Below are 26127 nucleotides of genomic sequence, written 5' to 3'. Positions count from 1 at the left end.
TGAACAAATGGTGAGATTGAGGGGGTTTTTAATTTAAAAAAACATTCAAATACCATACATCCAGGCATTATGGAGAACTTAAATACACTTATGGCCAGTTTTCAGCACCAACATTGCAAAGTTTTTTTGCTTGGCGGGAGCAATGGGAGGAGAGCGGATGAAGCCGTGGCATCATGTCGGAGAGATTATTTGGAGGTGGAAGGAGTAGGGGGAGTGTTCTGGTAATGTTTTTGATGGTGACCAGTCCACAGAGCATCTGTTCGTTAAAACAAGACTAATGCAATGTTCCTTTTGTTCCACCAGGGAACTGTAAACAATACAGAGACTGCTGGAAAGGCCCAGGAGTTGTTTTCAAGTTGTACACAACCGACGAGGCTCAAGTAGCACCAGAGCTCTCAGTTAAATAAATGCCAATCTGAGTTTAATCCTTGCTGGCACGAAACAGTTGCCTCAACGAGGCTGACGATGAGCCTCTCTTGCCGTCGAATTAATGGTTCAATCCGAGCGGTCACTTTTTCCTCGTGAGCAGGACGTCCGTCAGCCTGATGAGTGCTTCTCGCTCGGGTGAGTCATGCAGCCTCTGCGCAGTCTTCACGGCCTCTTTGCAGTAGCGTTCAGCCAGTGCGTGTGTTTGTTGAACACCATCGCTCTGTAAAACACCGTGTTAGCATATGTGATAGAACAGGAAACAAATTATTACTAACCTCTATTATAAACTAAAATACAATAATGTTCCTCTAACATTAGGTGATTGAAAAAGAGGGAGGGAGATGACTGTATTTAGGGAGAACTTGTGCCATTTCCTAGGTATTTTTTTTACATTGACAATTCCCATTTCCCCACAGATGCCAACCTATGGGGGTTTGTCAGTGCTCCATCCTCTAAATGCTGAGCGTCAACAAAAGAAGGTGGCACGTACCATTTTTAGGTTATTTCTCTGAGATTACCTCAGTGGGTCCTGGTGTCTGGCCAGTCGGCCATCCGTACATCTTTTAACATTTGACTAAAATATCTCAAACTACCACACCGATATGGGTCAAATTTGGTATGATGCATCAGGACAGCAAGGTCTTGTGGGGTTGTGCTCACCCATCCAGATGCACCCTGATAAAGGGGGTAAAAGGTGGATTTTGCCCTAAATATTGGTATTTCATTCAAAAATCTTAACGCCAGACAGATCCAGATCAAACTTGCCTCGAATGGGACCATGCCCTTACCTTAAGTTGTGCTCCTTATGGCCATCACACCTGGGAAGGGGGCCATAGGCCCCCTCCCTGATCCCTCATTTTCACTAAATAATCTCCACAACTACCTCAAGCGATATGGACCAAATTTGGTACGTTACAACAGAACATTAAGATCTCATGGTGTTGTGCTCCTTATCTGGATCCGCTGCCAATGAGAGGCTGAAAAGGAGGTTTTCGTCTCAAATTCAGGACACCACGGTGCTATTTTCAAGTCATCTCATCTCAATTCTCAAAGAGATTAACTTATAAAATGGATCATGATGCCTGGATGTCTGTCCTTAAGGTCACCCATCCGTCGGTTAACATTTTGCTTCTTTTGCTATTCATCTCTTATCACCCAGCAGATTGTTCTGAAACTTGACGCATGAATACAAGACAGTAGCCCACACAATCACTCGGATTTTGAGTTTGGATTATGGGGCTCCTGGGTGGGGAGGGGGTTACCACCCAAAGTTCATATCACTACTTGTCCCTTATTTACCAACCAATTGCTCAAACCCGATGCAACTCTTCTACTCCATGGCCCACACAATCACTCGGGCTTACATTTTTCAATTTCAGGTCATGAGGCCTACTTGGGGATCAGGGGGCTTCGAGGGGGGTTCCCCTAAATCATGAGGTCTGAACTACAGGGTGAGTCATAAGTCCCAGGAGTAATAACATGACAGTAATGCAACAATTACAATACCTCCTTAGACATCAAGTGCATCCGTATGACATCACCGTTGTTTTGAATGTGCAGTGTTCCAAAAAGACCTGGACAACCTTGGTTAATCCAGTATATTTAGTACCACAAATGATACAATGATACCCTTTGGTTTATGTGATACAGAAACTCGGTTTTCTTTATTTTCAGGTCTGGTGGTTTAATGTAAAAGAAAATGGCGACTTCACAGGAGAAAGCTCAGTGTGTCGAATGGTTCAACGAGAAGAGATCCAACACGCTAGTTCAGCGTAATTTCCGTACCAGGTTTGGAAGGAATCCGCCATCGCGGGCTAGTATCAGTGGTACAAGAGTTTTAAGGAGACTGGAGGTTGTCAAAACATAAAAGTACCGGTCGACCAAGCACAAGTGCAGCAGACGTTGAACGAGTGCGTGAATCAAAGTCCCAGAAAATCAATCTGACGCACATCCAGAGAACTGGGACTACGAACCTCCACTGTACACAGGATTTTGCATAAAATACTGAAGCTCGTCTAAGTGCAGATTCTGCAGGAACTCAAACCAAATGACAGACCCAAACACAGGGTGTTTGCCTTGGAAATGTTAAGTCACATAGAGGACGACAAAGATTACCTGAAATAGGTCATGTTCACAGACGAAAACAAACACAAAACACAAAAACGAAAAAAAAAGAAAAGACGAAAACACAAAAAAGCTGCTTTTTTATGTATCGGGGAAGGTCAACCGGCACAATGCAAAGATCTGGAGCTCTGAAAACCCCCACATGGTCATTGAACACATACATGACGGTTCAAAGGTAAATGTGTGGTGTGGCTTTCGCCATGATCACTTGGTGGGTTTGTTTTTCTTAGCAGAGGATACAGTGACCAAAAATTTACATGAACATGTTGGAAGGATTCGCGTTCCTGCAGATTGAAGATCTACAAACCAATATTTCTCAACAGGACGGCGCACCCCATCATTTGGACTTCATCATTCAAGCCGTCGTGTATGAAAAATTTCCAGGTCGCTGGATTGGCCAAGATAGACCAACCTCCTGGCCCCAATGATCACCAGACATAACCCCCCTCCCACCCTGCCCTTGATTTTTTTTTTTTCCTGTGGGCTTTGTCAAAGATGTTGTGTCAACAACACCAATATGGCAAACCGGCAGGATCTTCATTCTCGGATCACAGCTGCATGTGCACTGGTGGACACAAACATGCTGAGCCAAACATGGCAATATCTCGTGTACCGCCTTGTTGTCTTGCACGCGACAAACGGAGCTCACATTGAAGTGTATTTATGGTGTGCACAAAACCGTATGAGTTTCTGTATCATATAAACCAAATCGATCGGGTTCCCCACGTTGATTTTTGATGAGGGGGTCCTCACCCCCTCGTCAAAAATCAAGGTGGGGAACCCGATCGAAGTATGGGTGGAAATCACTCCATTTATGACGACGAAACGTCTGATGCCTGACGTGGAGATCGGTTTCTGAGGTTTGGGACATGGAATGTAGGGACAATGACAGGGAGATCAGGAGAAGTGGTGGAAGTATTGGTCAGAAGAAGAGTGGACATATGTTGTGTGCAAGAGACGAGATGGAAGGGAAGTAGTGTGAGAATGGTGAAGGGTAGGCAGGGACAGAAATACAAGTTTGTGTGGCAAGGGTGCCCCGAGGGCGTGAATGGTATTGGTGTCCTGTTTGCTGAGGAGTTTGTAGACAGTGTGGTGAGTGTGACTCGAGAGTGAAAGGTAGATGATGGTGAAAATGAGGATTGGAAAGCTCTTGGTGAACGTTATCTCAGGATATGCTCCGCAGGTCGGTCGGAGTGATGAAGAGAAGGACAAGTTCTGGTGTACAATAGAGAAGCTGATGGAAAACGTGAAAGATGAGGAAGTTGTTGTGGTGGGAGGAGACCTAAATGTTCATGTGGGAAGGAGTATGGACGGTTTTGAGGGAGTTCATGGGGGTTACGGATATGGTGTGAGAAATGGAGAAGGTGAAAGGATTTTGGAGTTTGCTGATGGAGCTGATTTGTCGATTTGTAATACTCAGTTCCAGAAAGAGGATAATAAGCTTGATACATACACGTCAGGTGGGTCGACGACAACCGTTGACTACCTGCTGGTGCGTAGGCGAGATAGGGGGCACCTCCAGGACACAAAGGTGATCCCGGGGGAGGAGGCTGTTTCACAGCACCACTTGGTTGTCTGCGACATCAGGTTGAAAGGTGCAAAGAGAGCTCGGCGGGTGAAGTACCAACCGAGAATGAAGGTGTGGAGGTTGAAAGAGGTGACAGTAAGGGAGGCATTAAAAGAGAGGCTGAGTAGGGTCGAGGATGATGTGGTTGAGCTTGAAAGTGGTTGGATGTCAATGAAAGATAGTCTGTTGGGAGCCGTTGGTGAGGTATGTGGATGGACAAAAGGACCACCGAGGCACTCGGAAACATGGTGGTGGGATGAGGAAGTTGGAAAGAAGATTGACGAGAAGAGGAAGAAGTTCAAGGAGTGGCAGAAGGCGAAGGGTACGGGGGCAGAAGAGGCAGAGCATGAAAGTTATAAGGCTGCAAAGAAAGAGGTAGCAAAGGCGCAGGAGGCATGTAGGAAAATGTTCAGAGAACGCTTGGATTTGGAAGAGGGTCAGAGTGAGTGGTGGTGAGTGGTGAGTGGCTGGTGGTGAGTTGCTTGAAGGATGAAGTGGGACAAATCGTTGTGGACCCAGATGGAATTAAAGGAAGATGGAAGAGATATATGGAAATGCTGTTGAATGCAGAAAATGAATGGGATGGCAACATAGAGAGTAACCCAGTTTTAGGACCGGCAGAGAAGATAACTGAGAAGGAAGTTGAGGAAGCGATAAAAGCAATGAAGAGTAGAAAAGCGGGAGGGCCGACGGGAGTTGTGGGAGATATGTTGAAGGCAGCGGGATGTTGGGGTGTGAAGAGAATGACAGAGATCTGTAATCTGGCGGTGAAAGAAGGCCGCATTCCAGTGGATTAGGAACTGAGTACCCTCGTCCCTCTATACAAGGGGAAAGGTGACCCGCTGGACTGTGGCTTGTATCGAGCGATAAAGTTATTGGAGCATGGAATGAAGGTATTGGAAAGGGTGTTGGAGAGGAGGATAAGGAAGAAAGTGAAGATCGATGAAATGCAGTTTGGATTTATGCCAGGAAGAGGAACGACAGACGTGCTTTTTATTGTAAGGCAGTTGCAGGAGAAGTACATGGAGAAGAGGAAGAAGTTGTTTCTTGGGTTTGTTGATCTGGAGAAAGCATTCAATCGGGTTCCTCGGGAAGTCGTGACATGATCCTAAGATCCCAAGCCGGCACCCTAACCGCTTATCACACGCGATATATCACACCTAATAAGATATCAGATATCACATATAAGACAATAAGATATCACACCTAATAAGATATCAGATATCACATAAAAGACAATAAGATATCACACCTAATAATATATCAGATATCACATATAAGACAATAAGATATCACACCTAATAAGCTGAGATATCACACGCGAAAAAAAAAACATGGATTACGAAAGTGCTTGCTGCCTAATCTAATGCAAAAGTGAATGATAAGTGCATACAACTTTCATCACGTAAGAACCAAGTCCATTCGCTTGGTCATGACGATGGTTGGTACCTCAAATACGCAAGTCCAAGCTCGCTCCACATCGCCGGCATGGCCAAACCGACGCATTATCATGCTGTGCAGTTCTGGGTACTGCAAAACAAAGCAATTTATCACAATTACTGTGATGGTGTGTACCAAGAAGAGAGCATTTTGATAGGTAACGATTCCTTCAAGAGTGCTGCTTATCAACTTGTGCTTTCTCTGTTCAACACACACTGATCATACCTCTTCCCACTCCGCTCCTGAAACTCATCCACACATGTGCAATGTCTGTCTCCCTGTTCCTATTTCATCAACTGAAGCATGGAAATTTTGATTAAAAAAAAAACAAACATAATTGTAGGTGGCTTTACGAGAATCTCAAAAGTTTGGGAGCATGGCGCAGAATGCATGATCATCCTGCAAATCGAAAATGGTGTTTACTCCGTCGTTTTACCTCCTCCAGGAACCTACATTTCTGTATACCAAGTCTGCAGTACATAGAGTAGAGTGTTTAAGTCTTCGGCAAATTTTGAGACTACGTTAAAATGGACTTTTACTCCAAACCATTTTAAAAGTGTTTTAACTATTATACGACTCCCCATTCACTTTGATTGACATTTTCCAAGTCGGCACACATCCCAATTACTGTCCATACCTTCTCACAAGCAAACAAGACGGGGCATGTTGCTAAACCCAGACGAAGATCAGCTGCTGTGGGTTTGCCAATCTGGCTGGTGCAGGCTGTGAAATCCAGCAGATCGTCGATGAGCTGTTGGCCAATACACACCGTCAATATTTACAATAACTGCCACAGGAGATGAAACTAAAACAGCAAGTTATGTGAAAAGTGGTACCTGGAAAGCCATGCCCACATTCTTGCCAAACAGATATGCAGTCTCTTGCACGGCCACGCTGGCATTGCCCAGCACTGCAACCTAAAAAAAAAAATTACAATTGACAGTTAACACCTCGTGTTCTAAAGTGTGGGTAACGTGTGTAAAGACTGAAGGGGACGTAGTGCCTTTGCAAATATACAGGGTGGCCCACAAAATGGCACATTTACTGTTGCGATCGAAAAGCTTGAACACGTCGAAAGCAACAATGTATTCACAAATACACGAGCAACATAAATGGTCATGACTCATGAACAACTTGTTCAGCATCACCACCGTTTTGCCCCTGCATTCCTCCAACCGCCATTGAATGATTCGCAACTCTACAACATGGCCTTCTACTTGGAGTTGCATAATTGCACTACTTTTGCTCTCAGCTGTAAAAAGTCTGGAAAAATGGTGTGGAGACTCGATCTTCAAATTTCCCCATTTAAATAATCACATGGATTTAAGTACAGGTGAACCATACCATTCCAGGTTGATGTCAAATTTTGATAGGTATATGTTTGTTCTGTTAATAGACAATCTTTAGTCACCATATTTGTTAAAGTGGACATCTTTAACAGATCGAAATGACGAGGCCATTCTCAGAGAGCCCCCTCAGCACTGACGAGTCTGGCATTTCACTCACTCACTGGCACAGTCTTCAAGCAGCCATCAAACATCTGGACTGGTCTCCCATCTCTACCACCTTTGACATCAACTCTTCCTGGGAATTCTTCCAAAGTAAACTGCTCTCTCCCTCATGCACAGATTTATCCCATCTCGTCTTCAGTTGTCATAACCTTCCTCCCGTCCAGGGTACACAGAATCTTGTGGTGAGGCAGTTGCCCTGAAACAACTTGCCTTCGCCTCCTGGAAGGCAAATCCAACTGAAGGCAAACTCCATTCCTTTCACAAAGCTCGGAACAAGTGTGTGGCTACCTTCAGGAGAGCCAGGAAACAGTCTCTCTACTCTCAAACCCGTCTCCCTCCTCCAAATCCTGGTGGCATCTGGTCAAATCTGTTACCGGTGTTTGTTTCCCCTCCATCCCCTCCCTTACCTCAAACTGCACATGAAAAAGCTGAATGCCTCAACTCTGTGTTTGCCTCAAAATCTTGTTTCAAACCCGTCTCTCTCTACCATTCCAGGTTGCCCTGTGCTTTTAAAAGTTTGAATCAATGATCTCTCCGACTCTGGAAAATCCTCTTTTTTTTTCTTTTTCTGATGACTCCACTCTCTGACACTCAATCTCTCAACCCTCAAATCGGCAGGCAGCAGCCTCTTCACTCTCTGCAGACCTGGATAAAATCACAAACTGGTCAAACATGTGGAAAATGTCTTTGAATCCTGACAAATCTCACACTCTCACTTTGTCTCTCTGTAAAGACCGTCTGGAAAAAAACCCTCCCATCTACTTTCTCAACAATCCTCTAAGAAGTTCTGTCACTCAAACTTTTGGGTCTTGCTATCTGCCATGATCTTGGGAAAGCCACTTTTCCAAGCTGGCCGCAGACTGGTCATCCTCCATCGTGCGAAGTCCTTCCTTGGCACTATTGAGCTACTCATCACTTACAAAGCTTTCAGCTTGGAATACTTCTCTCCCCTACGGGCTGGTGCTCCTGCCTCACATCTAGCTCAGCTTCACGCTGTAGAAACCAAAGCTTTCGGAATCGTTGGTATCTCACGCAATGAAGCCGATTCTGAGGGTCTTTCTCTCTCACACCGCAGGCAGGTAGGTGATCTTTCTATCTTCTACTGACTCCTCTCTGCCCTAGTTCCCCCAGCTCTATCTGTGCTGTGTCCCCCCCCCAAATGTTCCTGCAGGACGCACAAGATCTGCCAGCAACCTCTTCTGGTGAAATTGCCAAAATCAAGACTCTCTGCTCACCTTCACTCTTTTTTTCCTGCCTCTGGAACAAACTCCCACACTTTTCAATCCCACTCTTCCCTCCAGATCTTTAAAACAGCTGTTCACCACCATCTCTTGTGGTTCACCACCATCCCCATCCAAAACCTTGATCTTTTCTACCCCCATTAATCCACCCAAACCCACCTCCTACAAATTCCTCGTTTTCTTTCCTGAATGCCCCTGTAGTGTCCATCTTGTTTATCCGGTGTACCCCACCCCAGCCCTCTCTCTTCCACGGATCTCCTGAGGTCCATCCCTGTTCTGTTCTCTACTGTTGTGCTTCCCCCTCTCTCTCCCTCCCCCTTTATGAAATGTCTGATGTGTTATGTGTTATATGAGCCTATAGTAAGTCTACGGATTTTTTTTTTTTTTTAACGACGCAGACGAGGACAATGCTTCAGACTTTAAAGTAATGCCTCCTATTATTTTTCTCCAAAACAGGCAAAGATATTCTAATGAAACAAAGTGCAGGCAAGCACATTCGTTTTTCCCATCACCGAGTGCTAAATTTTGTGATTCTGACACTAAATATATCAGTGCTACGTGAGCCGCAATGGCATAAGGCAGCACAACATTGTCAGTGCTGTGAATTGCTAGATATGAGAGTTGGGTTGACTGACTGGATGGAGGCGAGTGAGATGTTGGGAAATGATAATTGGGTGAACTTTTACGATCCTATGAGTAAGAGACGGCCAATGGATCACCAGCCATCCACCACAAACCATCACCAGCCCTGACTTGGCTCCATCAGATTTTCATCTTTCCCCAAACTTAAACATCTCTGTGGAGAACATTTTTCTTTTGACGATGATGTCAAGGCCACTATGAAGCAAGGTTAAGTCAGCAAGATGCACAGTTCTATCATGATATCATCACAAATCTACTTGAACGTTGGTTTAAATGTATGGACCACAGCGGTGATTATGCCGAAATAAATACACTGCCTTCAGAAATCACCCCTTGACTTATTTCACATTTTGTTGTGTTACAGCGTGATTTTTTTGACACTTATCTACATATGACCACAGTTCAAGGTTGTCACTTGTTTAAGGTAATGACCACAGTTTAAGGTAAGGTTGTCACTGATCTACATATGACCCCATAATGTCAAAGAGGATTTTTTTGGGGGAGATTTTTAATAAAATAATTAAAAATGAAAAGCTGAAATGTCTTGAGTCAATAAGTATTCAACTCCTTTGTAATAACACTAAATTGAGCTCAGATGCATGCAATTTCCTTTGAGCATCCTTGAAATCTCTACAACCTAATTTGAGTCTACCTCTGACCAACTCGATTGATTGGACACGATTTCGAATGAAACACACTTTTCTATGTAAGGTCCCACAGTTGACAGTGCATGTCAGAGAAGAAACCCTACCATGAAGTCCAAGGAATGTCCATAGAAGTCTGAGATAGAATTGTGAGGAAGCATAGATCTGGGGATGGGTATGAAATAATTTCTAGTATGAAAAGTTCCCAAGAGCACAGTGAGCTCCATCATTATGAAATGGAAAGAATATGGAACTACCCAGACTTCCTAGAGCTGGCCGTCCAACCAAATTGAGCAACTGGGCAAGAAGGACCTTGGTGAGGGAAGTGACCAAGAACCCAATGACCACTCCAACAGAACTACAGAGTTCCTTGGCTGAGATGGGGGAACCTGCCAGAAGAACAAGTCCTTGCAACACTTCACAAATGTAGGCTTTATGGGAGAGTGGCCAGACGGAAGCCACTCCTGAGAAAAAGGCACAAGACAGCACGCCTGGCATTTCCAAAAAGGCACGTGAAAGACTCAAGAGCATGAGGCAAAAGATTCTGTGGTATGATAAGCTGAAAATTGAACTTTTGCATGAATACAAAGCGCCATCTAACACCATCCTTACCTGGAAGCATGGTGGTGGCAGCGTCATGCTATTGGGTTGGTTTTCAGCAGCAGGGACTGGGGGACTTTTAAGGATAGAGAGAACAATGAATGGAGCCAAATACAGGCAAATCCTTGAGAAGCAACTGCTTCAGGGTGAAAAAGACCTCAAACTGTGGTGAAGATCTATGTTCTAACAGGAAAATGACCCCAAGCATACAGCCAAAGCAACACTGGAATGGCTTCAGAACAAGAACGTGAAAGTCCTTGTGTGGCCTAGCCAAAGTCCTGACTTGAATCCCATTGAGAATCTGTGGAGACTTGAAGATTGCTGTTCTCCGACATTCTCCATCCAACTTGACAGAGCTTGAGCAAATCTGCAAGGAAGAATGGGAGAAACTCCCCAAATCCAGACGTGTAAAGCTGATACAGACATACCCAAGAAGACTCGAAGCTGTAATCGCTGCCAAAGGTGCTTCTATGAACTATTGACGCAGGGGTTTGAATACTTGTGTAAAATAGATATTTCTGTATTTCATTTTTAATTATTTTGTAAAAGTTTCGAAAAACAAAATTCCACTGACATTATGGGGTATTATGTATGGATCAATAAGAACCACCTCTCAAGGCCATTTTTCCACACAGAGCAGGGGTTGGCCTTTTTCGGGCACCTTGGTCCCCTTTTTGAAGCAATGTTTTATGGCCAGATGCCCTTCCTGCTGCCAACCCTGTTCGTCGCCTCTTGTGACACACAGGGAATTACCAGTGAACTGGTACTCAATTTGCCACTCAATTTAACAGTGAACTGGACCTCGGAAGGATGAATTAATCTATGTATAGATCAATAACCCAAAAAATACTAAATTTAACCTATTTTAAATTCAGGCTGTAACACAACAAAATGTGAAAAAGTGAAGGGTGTGAATACTTTCTGAAGGCACTGTATGCATTGCGGTAGAATAAAGATTGGCATTTGTATCTGTCTTGATTTCATTCAAATATCTTTAACTGACGTTTTGTTGTTTTAACATTTGTTAACATTTGTTGTTTTGGACGGGGGAAGAAAAAAGAATTGAAGGATTACTTTTCAAGACCGTTTACTCGACGTTTACCATTATACAAAACGAAAAAGGAAACAATCAGTGGGCCACCCTGTAGAACATCTGAGCCTACTTTCCTCCATTCACTGTCATTCGTCACCACTGAAGGTTTGTGTTTTGGCTTTTACTGATGTGTCATTAAGCAGAATTATCACAGCAGTAAAGTAAAACCGTGGAGAAAATAGGGGATGATGCATTACCAACCGCCTTACAGCTGTGTGCCATAAGACTCGCCGTCTTCTTGAATGTTTTGAGCAGGTAATGAGCGAAACGCTCATTTTCGTTTTCCTTCGACCCTAACTGCATGAACTCACCTGCCCAAGAACAAAACAAAAAACAACAACATGCAATTGAAGCTCAAACCGGCTCAACACTCAGCATTAACGGTTATTAGTTAGTTGGTACTGCATTGGCTTCCAATAAAACAGTTGAGGTGTACGTACGCTCTGCAAATCAATGATTTATAAACACATTAAAGCAATCACCGAAAAACAGCGGCGTAGTTGAGATTGTAAAATATTATGAACCACAAACACAAATGATTAGCTTTTCAGTCGCTAATGCTGCTTATAACATTAAACAAAGAAATTTGGAGGAATCCCGACATCCGTGAGGTTACTTACAGAAATGAGGGAAGATCTACTGTAATCTACATACCACACAAGGGTTAGGTTGATAACATGCTATCAAAAATACAAGTACACAAAAATACAAAATACAAATCGATGCGAATTCCTTACTTCTGCGGTTGTTAGTACCGTACACCGCTTCAATGCATTAACTTTGTATTCACGACATTGGGATTAAAGTGTTATGGTCATATTTACTATATTATTATCATTATTATGAAAACGATACTACTGAAACGATACACTACTGCATTAAGAAACCTGGGCTTAATTGGTCCGAAGCTGAGGCATAAAGCCTAAGGCCTATACGTACCATTTTGATGGAAGAGCCGTAATCCCAATGCTTTGGGTATTTCATGGTTATTTTAACAATAGGTTTGTTTGTGTTTCACCACTGAATGAAAAACGTAAAGGTAGAGCATGGCAATTGTGATATATGACAGGTTTGACGATATGTTCGGCCTGAACGAAATTGGAATCAAAATGCCAGAGTGTGGAGAGTCAGCCGCCGTACCGCCGTAATGACATCAGACGTAATTACATCACCCTGTCATTTGAACAGATCCTCAGCTCTGATTGGTATACATTTGAGGGGACATACATACAGACGGACAAACACTGTTCTAGTCGTTTTTGCCCTATGGGTTACGCCATAAAAACAATTTATATTCAATCAAATAAAACAGATAGTCAATCAACATACAGGTTAGTGTCAAATGATTATAACATCTCAAATCGTGATAAATATATTATCCAGGCCATGCTGATTGTATATACCCATCACTATGTCCTTCCATCCTCCCCTGACCTCCAAGCCCACAAACAGAGCTTCACACAACGCGCATCCGCTCTAACGGACGCAAAACCGGCAATCGGCATTTCACACCCAAACTGATGTACGTGATGGAGATGGCGTACGCTTGTGACGTGGGGGATGGCGGAGCAAATGTGAATGGGATTGTGTTCACAAATCGTTCGCATAAATTGGATAATGCAATTTCAAAAATTTTTTTTTTTTTTTTTGCAACCGTCAAAAGGTCGTTTTGTTACCAGGGTTGTACGGCTATTGTTAATGCCCAAAAGGTGCGAGTTATTTACCAACAGGACGTATATGTCAGGTCGGATAATGTTCATTTGACGAACGGGATTAGCAACATGGATCTTCATTAAACTCGATGGATATATTTAATAGGGTGCGGATATGGCACAGTCATGATACATTGAGTGGCCCAACCCTCACGGATCCGAAAATGGGATAATACGGAACGATTCACTTTTTGACCCAAACCTCGTAAATAACCCCTCGTGATGAATTACAGGATCGCGAGCATTTTATGTGGTTACGACAAATGCGATACAAGTGGGAATCTTAAAAGAAATGCGATCACTTCTTAAAGACCAGAAATGACATTTATATCAAATTGTACTTTAAAGTTACAGGAAAAATAAACATTAAAAAAATGAAAAACATGTAAAATTCAAAAGTTCATTTTCAATTTTTTTTTGGGGGGGGGGGGGGGGGGGGGATGACTTCTAGATGCAACGTACCCCGCACGAGGTCCTCGACGACTTGGGCCACCATGCTGATAACGTGTTCGTTGCCCAGCCGTGCCAGTGCCACTGATGCCGTGGACAGGATGAAATCTCCGGCCAGTATGGCCTAGAAACGACAAACGGCGGCCTTAACGTCCCATGCACAAGTAGGTATCCCACCTGTACGCTGCGTTTTCACAACTCGCAATACAATACGCTCAGGTAAATCACTTTTTGTGAGGTCAAACACAAAAGGTCAAACAATGGCTCGAAAGTGGTCATCGACGCTTGAATGAATCCTAGCACACAATTCGCATTAGCCACAAAGTAAAGCCACAAACGCACCTTGCGCTCGCCCCAAATCCGGCTCGCCGCCAGTTTGCCGCGACGTGTGTCCGCCTGGTCAATGATGTCATCGTGGATGAGGCTTGCCGTGTGTATCATCTCGGCGATGCGAGCGATTGTGCGCTGCGCCATTGTAACCTCCCTAAGTTGGGCCAGGTGCAGAACATTGTCATTTTGGCTTCAAGGCCCAGAACATGAACCATCCAACTAATGCAAAACCAATACCTTTTACAGGTAAACAACATGCAAATGGTTTAGTTATTAACTCAACTGGACGACCGTCCAGTTGAGTTTATCACATACTGAACCCTCCGGCGTCTGTCGTCGTCGTCCGTTAACTTTTCGACGTTAACACTCCAGCGTCCACAAACATCAACCGATTCTGATCAAACTTGGACATACAGCATCCTTACCCCAAGAACCAGGTTGGTATTACATTTCAGCCCGATCCGTTGAAAAATCGCGGACTTCGGCGACCATTTTGTTTTTGGTCATGAAAACGACGTTAACACTCTAGCATCCACAAATATTAACAGATTTTGATCAAACTTAGAATGTTTAACCCTTAACACACAAGGTAGGTTGCTGTTGCATTCCAACCCGATCCGTCACAAAATGGCCGCCATAGGCCGGCATATTTTAAAATTACTACACAAGGTTGTTGGCTTTTCATTTAAGTCAAATCTCGTACAGACAACTGACCTACTTTAAAGTTGGCCAGTCAGTTCAGTTGAGTTCTGCTTCCCTGGAAGCTCTAGTTTTTATATGCAAGGGGCACAGCACATGACGAAGCTGAATGTATTTTTGGTCTTGCACCCTCTACCCTCTCCTGGCCCTTTCCCTCCCAGGTTTCTGCAGGGCATACATGGTCTGCCAGTAACCTTCTTGTTAAAACTCCCAAAATCCAAGCTCACTGCTCAACTCCACTCATTTTCCCCTCTTTTTCTCTCGCCTGTGAACCAAACTTCCCAAATCTGTTCAGTCCAATTCCTCCCTCCCGGGGTTCAACACAATTGTTCGCCACTACCTCAGCTCACCCCCTCCCAATCCATACTTATTACCTGTTCTACCCCAAATATTACCCCATTCCCAAGTTATTGCGATTTCACCCCCCCCCCCCCCCCCCACTCCTTTTTGTTTGTCAGTTGTTAGTTGGTTTGTTCCTGTTCCGTTTCATCCCAACTTCCTATTCTTGCTGTTTCATTCAGTTTGTTCACCCCCGTGTCGTTCTCCCCCTCCCCTTGATCAAACTCTCACTTCTACTCTGCCGTTGGTGTTTCCCCCTTTCCATTTTGTTCTCTTCCACAAGCCTCCATAATGTATACAAAAAACATCAACAAACATATTGCTTCAACAGCAACGACACTCTACAACAGAGTATGGTACATCAGAATGCCCCTTAAGCTCCACTAAATTCCCCAAGAGGAGACACTGAACTGCCCTGCACAAATTTTCAGGCCGATATCATGAATGTGGTACAAGATGGCTGGCTTGTATAACACTTGGCACATCTGAACTCCTATCCACAGACAAGGTCTTTATCCACAGCTTGATGGAATACTGATCATTGGAATCTCCTGCGCTGACGTTGAGTCTATGGGCCTATCACTTCACCATTGCAGACAGGTCCGTGATCTCTATCTTCTACCGCCTCCTTTTTGGTCTTGCACCATCTGCTCTTTATCCATGCTTTCTCTTGCCCCCCACTCTCCCCCCCCCCCCAAAGTTTCAGAAGGGCACACATGGTCCACCATCAGCCCCCCTCTGGTGAAACGACCAAAATCCAGGATCATTGCTCACCTCCACTCATTTGTTAATCTTCTTTCCCCTTCTGTGGAACAAACTTCCACATTCTCTTCAATCTTATTCTTCCCTCCAAGTCTTCAAGCGAACTGTTCACCACCTCTCAGATCGTCCCCAATCCAAAATCATGATATTTTCTTATCTCGCTAACCGCTTCCCACCCCCCACACCCTCTTCCAGATTTTCAGTTTCCCTCCTGAGAGTTTCTTCTGTATCCATCTTGTCCACCCCATGTATCCTCTCCTGCCCCCCATTCCTCTCCACACTCATTCCTTGTCCAGATCTATGTCTATCTTGGCCTTCAACTCTGCTGTTTGTGTCCCCCCTCTCTCAACTGTTCCTTTTGTCCTGTTGCGTCTTGATCTGTTCAGTGCACTCGAACCAACTCTTCCACAAGCCTCGACTATGTATTGTTACGGATTCGTCACTTCCGTTGTTGTGGTTCTCATCCACTGTAAACATTTTTGGTTGCATGTACTATTATTGTTATCGTTTAAGTGAATTGGAGATAACTGTTTTCAAAAGGTAAAAAAAGTTAGTGTTTTAAAAAGAAACCGGAAACCGGATCGGGAACCGGACGAAGAAAAGGAGGAAGAAGAGAAGAAAAAGGAGGCGGAGCGAGTGGTCGGAGAAGGAGCCGAGCTGCTTGGAGGTCTGGAGCAAACGCTGGCGAACAGGGGTCACTAGCAAACTTTGGGGTTTCCTGGGAAAGGGATTCCTGCGACAGAGTTGTTATCGCTGTGACAGATATTGCGGTTGATTCCGAAGAGAATCATTGGAGTGCCGTTACGTCTCGAGAACGGACCGTTGGCCATTTTGCCTCGCGCCTGATTTCGCATCGCTCCAGGTTTTTCACCTCGCTTCAACAATTTCACCGCATCCAGACGTTAACCTGGTGTGTGTGTGTGTAACGTGGATTTTGAGTGTGAATTTGCGGTTCGCCGATTGGGAGCCGTTGAACGTCCATACCCGAAGGTGTGATTTCCCAATCGCCTCTTGAGGACACCTTTGCCCATCTTTGGCAGTGTGACTGTCAACCGAGCGGGATTCTGGTCTCGATACAACATCGTTCTGACGATCACTGGAGCGTGGATCGACTTTGGTTTGAAGCTGGGACAGAGACATTGGGAATGTTCTTTTCGCTCACTTGGAGCACAGTGAGTTATATTGTACGAAACTGATGGTACCATCATAGGAATGATATATTGGTTGTACAATTGATTAATATTGTTATTGTACTGTTATTCTTGTGTGACCTTAATACAATACTTGTTTGTTGGTAGCAATTGGTGTGGTTTCACCATTGATCTTTGACACACAGAATAACACATCTTTCTGCCGTGACTCCTCTCGGGGCTCGGAGGAACACCGTGACCGGGGTTTCAGGGAGGAGCACGTAACAGTATACAAAAATAGATAACAACGCGTGAAAGTAACATGATCACTTTAACGATAATTCTAGTGTCAAAACATCATTCCCACACTTCTCTCCACCCCGACCAACCTGGAATTGCCACAAGTGGCATTGCAGGACCGTGCCATGAGCAGCACCAACGTAGGACGAAATGCCTTGCCCTTGCCATCAAAGTAATAGTGAGTGATGTCACGCAGGCCTGGGTTTATGCATACCAGGTCCTGCACGCGGGGATAAAACCCTCATCAGTGCGATTGCACTTTCACCACTAGCACATCGACAGTAACCCAGATGCAAGGGTGACACATTATCGGCTCAAGTTGCACCAAAGTTGCATCAAACTCAAAAGCAACTCGACACACTTATCAGTTCACGTTGGCTTTTTTCCCTTTCCCTCCTCTCTTGTTAGTTCATTCCCCTCCATTTTATACCCAACTGTGTGTGTGTTTTATGCCTCCGCATACGAAGTCGCCGGAGGCATTACGTTTTCGGGTTGTCCGTCCGTTTGGGCTAAACCTCGTTTTTCTCACCAACCACATGTCCGATCGAGTTGAACCTTTGAGGGTAGGATCGACACCCATGTATAATGTTTTTATGATAATTGTGATGTCATAGGTCATGTGATATGGCAGCCATCTTGGATTAAACTTAAATAATGAAAAAATATTTCTCGGAAACCCGATTGGAAAAATTTGAAACTTGGCACATTGCCAAGTACTCCCAATGGGGAACAAAAGCATGATAATTATAATAATAACAATAATTCAGTTATTTTGTATAGTGCTTTTCATGAAGCCCAAAGGCACTTTGACAGTGTGCAAAACATAATGCATAACAAAACATGAAAACAACAATTGCAAAAAGACAAGAATCAATAGGGAAATATTTAAAGCAAAAGGAGGGAGAAGAAGTGATAGTCAGGGGTTAAATGCTGTGGGTTGAATGTTGAATGCAGTGCTGAACAGGTGGGTCTTGAGAGATGACATAATCAGTGAAGTGGTATAAATGTTTACGAGGCATAAATGTTTTAATTGAATGCCTTAAAAATCTGAAATTGCATGCACATGATCAGTGATCCATTTGTATTGAAATATTAAATTTATGACATCATAGGTCACATGGTTTGGCAGCCATATTGGATTCAACCTAAAACCTAGGAAAAAAAAAAATCTTCTCCCGAACCACCTAATCAATTGACTCAAAACTTTACGTGTGTCATTGACTCGGCATGGCGATTAAAAGTTGATCACGAAAATGTCATTGGTCACATGGTGTGGCAGCCATATTGGATTGAAGTTAAATATATATATATATAAAACACAGTTTGTGTGTGTGTGTGTGTGTGTGTGTGTGTGTGTGTGTGTGTGTGTAATGTTACCGATAGACTCCGAAACGGAGAGGCTCACGTGCTTGATATTTGGCAGAGACATGGCCATTGAGCCTGGGACGAACATGGCCGAGACCATATTTGACGAGATCCATATTTTTTTATTCATATTTACCTCAGCGCATTTCAGCGAAGTACCCGCTAATCTCAGCCAGTGCCAGAACAGCTCGCTGATTCACTCAGAGCGATCACGTGATGTTCCATCCCGTCACACGTCGCACGTTTGCACGTAATTCAGGGCGAAAAGCGATTGCGTTTTTTCACCTTTATGCGATCGTGTTTTGTGTCGATTTTGTGCGATATGAATTAAATTTTAATTCATATTCCGTGTTTACGAATTCGAATACGAAGGATTTCCCCTTTCGATTTCGAATACGAATCAAATACGAGCTTGAGTCGAGAGGGCGAATGTACGGGTTGGGAATGTACGGGTCTCCCTTCCCCCGCCCGGCAACGCTGGTACTGGAGGGCGTGGGTCACAGGATCGGTGAGTCTCCAAAATCCGCTTCGTGCTCTTGCGAAGATGCAGGACGATGTCGCGATTGTTGTGCTGCTCTCCGACCATGAGAACTGCAACGTCATTGTTGACTGGCCCTCCCCTTTCCTCCCATCCCTCACCCTCCCCATCCCCCCTCTTCTCCCCCTCCCCCCTCCCCTCACCCTCCCCCACCCAGCAATGCCGGGTACTTCTGCTAGTATTATATATATATATATATATATATATATATATATATATATATATATATATACATACATATATACACATACACATATATACATACACTGCATTCAGAAAGTATTCAGACCCCTTCACTTTTTTCACATTTTGTTATGCTGCAGCCTCATGTTGAAATCGTTTAAATTAATTTTTTCCCTCATCAATCTACACTCGATCAACTATCGGTATATATTTACAAAAAATACTTGTGTTTGCACGACTCATGTTTTGAGGAGGAAAGAAGCCTTGCATTTTTATTTATTTTAACAAAACGATGATTTCATTGCTTTGTACTTGCTCATTAAAAATTCATAATGCTGACCAACATTTATTCAAGGTTTCGCAGGCTTCATTTCGATACGATTGTACTTCTATTTGAACTCAAGCAACTGAAATTGATTAAAAATTACAACAGACAATATAATTTTAAAATGACATTTGCTCGGAAACAAACCTGTCGATAAGAGCTGCTCATTTTGTTTCTATCACCAGGTCCGTGCGATAATCAGTGACTTTGCTGTGTTCCTGACCATCCTGTCAATGGTTTTACTTGATTACCTTGATCCCTTCCCCCAAGCTCAAGGTTCCCAGTGTTTTTAAGGTAACGTCATCCCACTCATCCTTCTCTGCTTTGTGTAGAAACATAGGTTGTTTATTAGGTACTATTGAGCTAGGTAAGCTATTATTGGTATTGCTGAGGCAACACCACCGTCTATGTATGAACACGGACGCCATGCTACCATTGCTGTGCTCTATTCAAATTATGAAATTATTTTATCAAACAGACCACTCGGTTAAATTATTGGATCTTCACAAATGTTTCATACATTCATTATACATAATTACATATATATATAACAACAACAGGCATTTTAAGGCAATTTTCCCTGCTAGAGCGGGGGTTACAGAGTATGTATATATATCTTCTTCTTCTATATATATGAAAGAAAGTTTTTGTTTGTTGTTTGTTTGTCTGCACACGCTAATCTCCTCAATGGTGAAAGATAGGAGGAAACCTCTAAAACTAAAAAGGTCGGGACGGGCCCCGGGAAGGTTATAGGCTAGGTGGCGAGGCCGGTCGAGGCCGCCTCGGCCAGGCTGGGCCCATTTCGCATTAAATCTTCTTCTTCTTTCAAAATTCTCTTGAAGTACAACTCATGCACTTAATAGGAATATCTGACTGATTGCAACACATGCTTTCAAAAGTTTCTCTCGTGGGGCCCGACAGAAGAAAGAACAAGGAATCGTTGAGCACTACCTGATACTCGGCTCGCGTCAGACCTATGTACAGAAGATTACATTTATTCTAAATTCACCCGGGCAACGCCGGGTGCATTCAGCTAGTATTAAATAATTATATCTCAGAAACTGCTTACCCTATCGATGCGAAACTTTACAAATATCATCCAACACTATTGCTGCATATGTTTTGAAAATTATGACATCGTAGGTCATGTGGTTTGGAAGCCATCTTGGATAGCAAAACAAACCTTATCCCATCAGCACGAATCTCGCAAACGTGATCCCCAAGCCATACATATGCAGAGTTTACATTTTTGATGTCATATGTCACGTGGTGTGGCAGCCACATTAGCTTGAAAGCCGATATTTAAAAAAATCCCTTCTCTGAAACCGCTTCACCGATCGATGTCATGGTGTCACCATGGCTGGTCACTTTTTTTTTCTTTTTTGGTCACTTCACTATACATTCATGGCTCTTCACTATACATCACCCGTCATGGCTGGTGAAAATGTGATTGTTGAAAACAGCTGAAGGGATTTAAAACAAACTTGTTTATTTTTAGGACAGTGAATGACGGCATCTACCTGTCGTCACGGGCAAGGACTACGCGGAGGTATATTGGCGACACATCCGCATTGCTCTAGTTTTGATTGTGTTTTACATTGTGTTCCACCACGAATAGCAAACAAGTTGTTGTTTAGCAACAACAATAGCAACAGCAACAACAAAATTGTTCAATAGCAACAACAAAAAAACAATGTAAACTGAAAGAATAGCCGTATGCGGTGTAATGCGTTTCATTTGTAATTAATTACCGTCCAAAGGAACAAACCATACATTTTTTATGTCTTCACACAAACTCTGCAAATCAGTGTGGATGAGCTGCAAAGCATCGTTGCTAAACCCTTCCTTCGACTTGTAGGTAGCGTGAAGTGGTGCTGCCGATACGTGCATTTGCCTAGGAGGGGTGAAGGTTGGGATGGGGATGTGGGTGAGCATTGTGAGTTTCCAATGTGACAATTCAACTGGTGATGGGTACCTATTGTATGATGTCACACCTCACCTTGATGGTATGCAACAGGTGGAAACTGCCTTTGCCATCTTTGACAAACATATCTGTTAGGAAAAATAAATAAATAAATCATTCATTACAAGAAAAAGGGCCAACAAGGACAAATAAGTTGACACTTCCATCATTTCTTATAAAGGGAGAGAGAGAGAACCGTGTGTTGAGATTTGGTTTCTTTCCACAACAACCAACATTAACTTCTTATCTATCTATAATTCCAGTAATCTCTGTGTGTATGTTTGTATGTTTGTATGTTTGTATGTTTGTATGTCTGTGACCGCTGTTTCTCGACAACCACGGGTCCGATATACTTTAAACTTGCCAGGTATATTGCTGGGGACCCGAGGATGTGCCTTTTCAAGGTTTCATATTAATCGGACAAGTACTTACCGAGCTATGTCCAAAAAACGATTCAACCAATCAGAGAGCAGCGAGCTATCACGTGTGCCGAACGTGGCGAACAGACTCTGCCTCGGACGGCACATTTGAGAGCGTATTCATTTATTTCACGTTGGAAAACTATGTTGCCGTTAAACTATGTTTTAAAACTAATTAAAACTAATTTGCGATTCATCGTAACTGCGATTTGCGACCTTCCTCCGGCAGCCAATCACCCATCAGCCAAAGACCTCACTTCCCGCAGCCAATCACGGAACACGTTGTTGCGTTGTTGTTGCGTGTTTTTCCTTTTCATTTTTTTCATTGAATCGATTGATTCCTTGCGCTTAAATTGCAAACAGCCAAAATACGTTGGCGCTAATTGAATAATACTAAATGGCGAATAATCGTAACTGCGACATGCGAACTTCCGGACAGTGAGGACTTCACTTCCGGCCTTACGCAAGTGCCGACTTACTGTCTCGATTGTATCTTCCCACTGTCTTATTGTTATATCTATCTATTCTATCTATCTATTCTATTCTATTATCTATTCTATTATCTATCTATAATTCCAGTAATCTCTGTGTGTATGTTTGTATGTTTGTATGTTTGTACAAGTGCCGACTTACTGTCTCGATTGTATCTTCCCACTGTCTTATTGTTATATCTATCTATTCTATCTATCTATTCTATTCTATTATCTATTCTATTATCTATCTATAATTCCACTAATCTCTGTGTGTATGTTTGTATGTATGTTTGTATGTATGTTTGTCTGTGACCGCTGTTTCTCGACAACTACCGGTCCGATATACTTGAAACTTGCCAGGTATATTGCTGGGGACCCGAGAATGTGCCTTTTCAAGGTTTGAAATTAATCGGACAAGTAGTTACCGAGCTATGGCGATTTAGCCGTTCGCCGTTCGCCGTTCGCTTTGGCGTTGCGAATGGGCCAAACCATTTCATGTAAATAGAGGGGGGGGTTCTGTGGTCGTTGCGAATGGACCAAACCATTTCATGTAAATAGAGGGGGGGGGGGATTGTCACCGTACTCGCAAGCCGTTCGCCGTTCGCTTTGGCGTTGCGAATGGACCAAACCATTTCATGTAAATAGAGGGGGGGGATATAATTTTAGATATATATATAGTACGGGCATATATATAGTACGGGCATGCCCTAGTCTATCTATAATTCCACTAATCTCTGTGTGTATGTTTGTTTGTACGTTTGTTTGTTTGTTTGTATGTCTGTGACCGCTGTTTCTCGACAACTACCGGTCCGATATACTTGAAACTTGCCAGGTATATTGCTGGGGACCCGAGGATGTGCCTTTTCAAGGTTTCATATTAATCGGACAATTACTTACCGAGCTATGTCCAAAAAACGATTCAACCAATCAGAGAGCAGCGAGCTATCACGTGTGCCGAACGTGGCAAACAGACTCTGCCTCGGACGGCACATTTGAGAGCGTATTCATTTATTTCACGTTGGCAAACTATGTTGCCGCTATGTTGGCGTTAAACGATGTTTTAAAACTAATTAAAACTAATTTGCGATTCTTTCGCTTTCCTGCGCGTTTGTGCATGCTATGGCGATTTCTTTACCAAACTCCGCAAGCCGTTCGCTTTGGACCAAACCATTTCATGTAAATAGAGGGGGGGGATTGTCACCGTACTCGCAAGCCGTTCGCTTTGGACCAAACCATTTCATGTAAATAGAGGGGGGGGGTTCTACCGTACTCGCAAGCCGTTCGCTTTGGCTTTGCGAATGGACCAAACCATTTCATGTAAATAGAGGGGGGGGGGGGGGGGTTCTGTGGTCGTTGCGAATGGACCAAACCATTTCATGTAAATAGAGGGGGGGGATTGTCACTGTACTCGCAAGCCGTTCGCCGTTCGCTTTGGCGTTGCGAATGGACCAAAACATTTCATGGACCAAACCATTTCATGTAAATAGAGGGGGGGGGGGGGATTGTCACCGTACTCGCACCCACGTACCCACGTACCCACGTACGGGCATTGCACCCACGTACGGGCATGCCCTAGTAACTTTAACGATGAAGAAGAAGCAAACTAATGCTTAACACTAAATATTATTTGATTGTGACAGAAAAAGGAACAACCCTGAGATTAAAGTTGGTTTAATGAATAAATAGGACTATCAAGGGTAGCCTGCTGTAAATCTTTGATACAATTTTATCCAGTACCGTATTTTTGTAATCCTCGTAAGGGTCCATGAGTTTGGAAGTAGGTGAATTTGCTTGAACTTCTTGCAGATTGAATTCAGGTGTGATGCATGGCAGGAAGTTTCTTTTTGAGGACCACATTTGGCTTTACTGGCTCTTGAGCAAGAAAGGTGTGTGCATATAGCTAACCTCGCCCTGGTCGATAACTGCTTTAACAAGCTTGGTACACTTGGTGCTTGAACTTGAAGGCTTGGTGCTTGAACAAGTGACAGTTGATATAGTTTTTAAAAATTCAGATGGGACCCCATACCCTTCCATAGATAGACCACTGTGATTGGATGCATCCCCATCTGGGTCAAGGGTCTCCGGGATGGATTGACAGGATCAGAGGAACGATTACTTGCACAACAAGCACTCGTATGACGAATCAAGTGGGGAATTGGAATGTTTTTAAAATAAGAAAATTGAAGACCTTTTCCATCTTTCACAACTCACCATGCTAGCAGATGAGTTAGGGAATAGGTATGGGACATGGAGTGGTGGTGGCAATAAACCCCAGCATGTTGAAAAGGTTTTTAAATGTGTAAGCAAGTATGGTGTAACATGTCCTTAAAGCTTGGGGTAGACTGGTGGAAGGGACTGGGCGGAGACCGGCGGAAGGGCCCGGGGCAGAGAACGGCAGAAGGGCCCGGGGTGGAGACCGGCGGAAAGGACCGGGGGAGGAGACCGGCGGACAGGACCTGGGTGGAGACTGGCAGAAGGCACCGGGGCGGAGACCGGCGGAAGGGACCGGGCGGAGACCGGCGGAAGGGACCAGGAAGGAGATTGTGTGGGACAGAAACAGAAGAAGCAGAGCGAGACAGAGTGGCATGTGCATTTTTCTCCATTTCCTGTTTCTTTTTTCTTCTTTTTTTTTTTTTTTCTTTTCCTCCCTCTCTCCCTCTCTCCCTCTCTCCCTCTCTCATATTGTTCTGCCATACCTCTTTGAACTACCAAGTTTTGCAGTTGTCGTTCCTCCTCAAACAGTCATGTTTTCTGGCCGTGGCATTTTTTGCATGTTGCTAGCAGGACTTACTGCATATCCTTGAAACACTCACTGCCCAGGTATCAAGTAAACGTGTATTTTTTGGCAACTAGGATGGATATTAAAATGGACATCCTTTCTGGCATTCCTGAACAAATCACAAATTCCAGCTCTAACCACCAGGGGGCACTGCCACACCCTCAGCAAAATTAAATCCTGTTCTGGACACAAAACACAACCACAGAAAGTGAGATCTCATCAATGAAAACACCACAGACTTTACCACCAATGGAATGATCAAGGGTCACGTGATGAAGCCTCCTCTGATCATCACGTGACAGTTTCCATCAACAGCCATGGCACTGATCGACATGGAGAAATGCGTTTTGACATCTGTCCTCGTGTCGAAAAAAGCCTTCGATTCGTGATTGATTAACTTTAATTAATTTTCACTCAACCATATTCGTACTCGAGGAAAAGCGCCTTTTTTGTATTAACCCTTCACAAGACTACAATAGATTTGTAATGAATGAATGAATGAAAGAAACCATTTTACACAATCATCTTTACATAGAAAACTACACAGTCTGAGGCAATTATAGATCTTCAATCGCTGCATGCAGTACTGAGGTAAATGTCCCATACTACAAACAGCCAAACAATTTCCACTTACACACACAAGGTCGTGGTTTAAGATACATTGAGCGATCAGATCAGCACGTTACTCCTTAGAAAAGGAGTGGATTTTACCTCAAAACAGTTCACGCCAGACCTGCTTTCAGTCCCCGCCTGGCGGGAACCACAACCAACGACAACTGCCAAGGTCAAACTAGCACGGGGAAACTGCCACGAACTCACCACTTGGCTGGCTCTGCAGAATGAATGAAGGCTTCGGGAATGAGCCGTTGTCGAGAGAAAAGAAGCAGCGGGTCGCAGGTAGCTGTACCAGGTGACGGTGTGCGCGCCAAAACGGAAACGCCGGCACGAGGCCAGCCAAGCTGCCATAACGCACTGTCACAAGACAAGGCTCAAACGACAAAGTCCATTTCCGCCAAGATTATCACAACTGTTGTCATGTAACGCGCAACACATTCCCCAGCACAGTCCA

At 43.8% G+C, this 26127-nt stretch overlaps 1 protein-coding gene across 2 annotated transcripts; it reads right to left on the bottom strand.

Moving 5' to 3' along the window:
* Nucleotides 1-11: 11 nt before the first annotated feature.
* Nucleotides 12-26057, bottom strand: PDSS1 (decaprenyl diphosphate synthase subunit 1). 2 transcript variants are annotated; one of them, XM_068127162.2, is made up of 11 exons: nt 25878-26057; nt 21424-21476; nt 21198-21318; nt 17103-17233; nt 13796-13937; nt 13466-13577; nt 11493-11602; nt 6397-6477; nt 6198-6311; nt 5570-5650; nt 12-649 (listed from the first exon to the last, which is right to left on the bottom strand). In XM_068127162.2, the coding sequence occupies exons 1-11, from the start codon at nt 26022-26024 to the stop codon at nt 509-511; spliced, it is 1233 nt and encodes a 410-aa protein (XP_067983263.2). In that variant the 5' UTR covers nt 26025-26057; the 3' UTR covers nt 12-508. The 2 variants fall into 2 exon arrangements, with proteins under 2 accessions (XP_067983263.2, XP_067983264.2); XM_068127163.2 differs by lacking the exons at nt 17103-17233; nt 21198-21318; nt 21424-21476; nt 25878-26057 and adding an exon at nt 16568-16881.
* Nucleotides 26058-26127: the final 70 nt, after the last annotated feature.

This window comes from Myxine glutinosa, chromosome 10 (assembly GCF_964187855.1).
Source record: "Myxine glutinosa chromosome 10, kmMyxGlut1.1, whole genome shotgun sequence".
Lineage (NCBI taxonomy): Eukaryota > Metazoa > Chordata > Myxini > Myxiniformes > Myxinidae > Myxine > Myxine glutinosa.
Note: the sequence above shows the minus strand (reverse complement) of the source record. Positions and strands in the feature narration are given on the sequence as shown.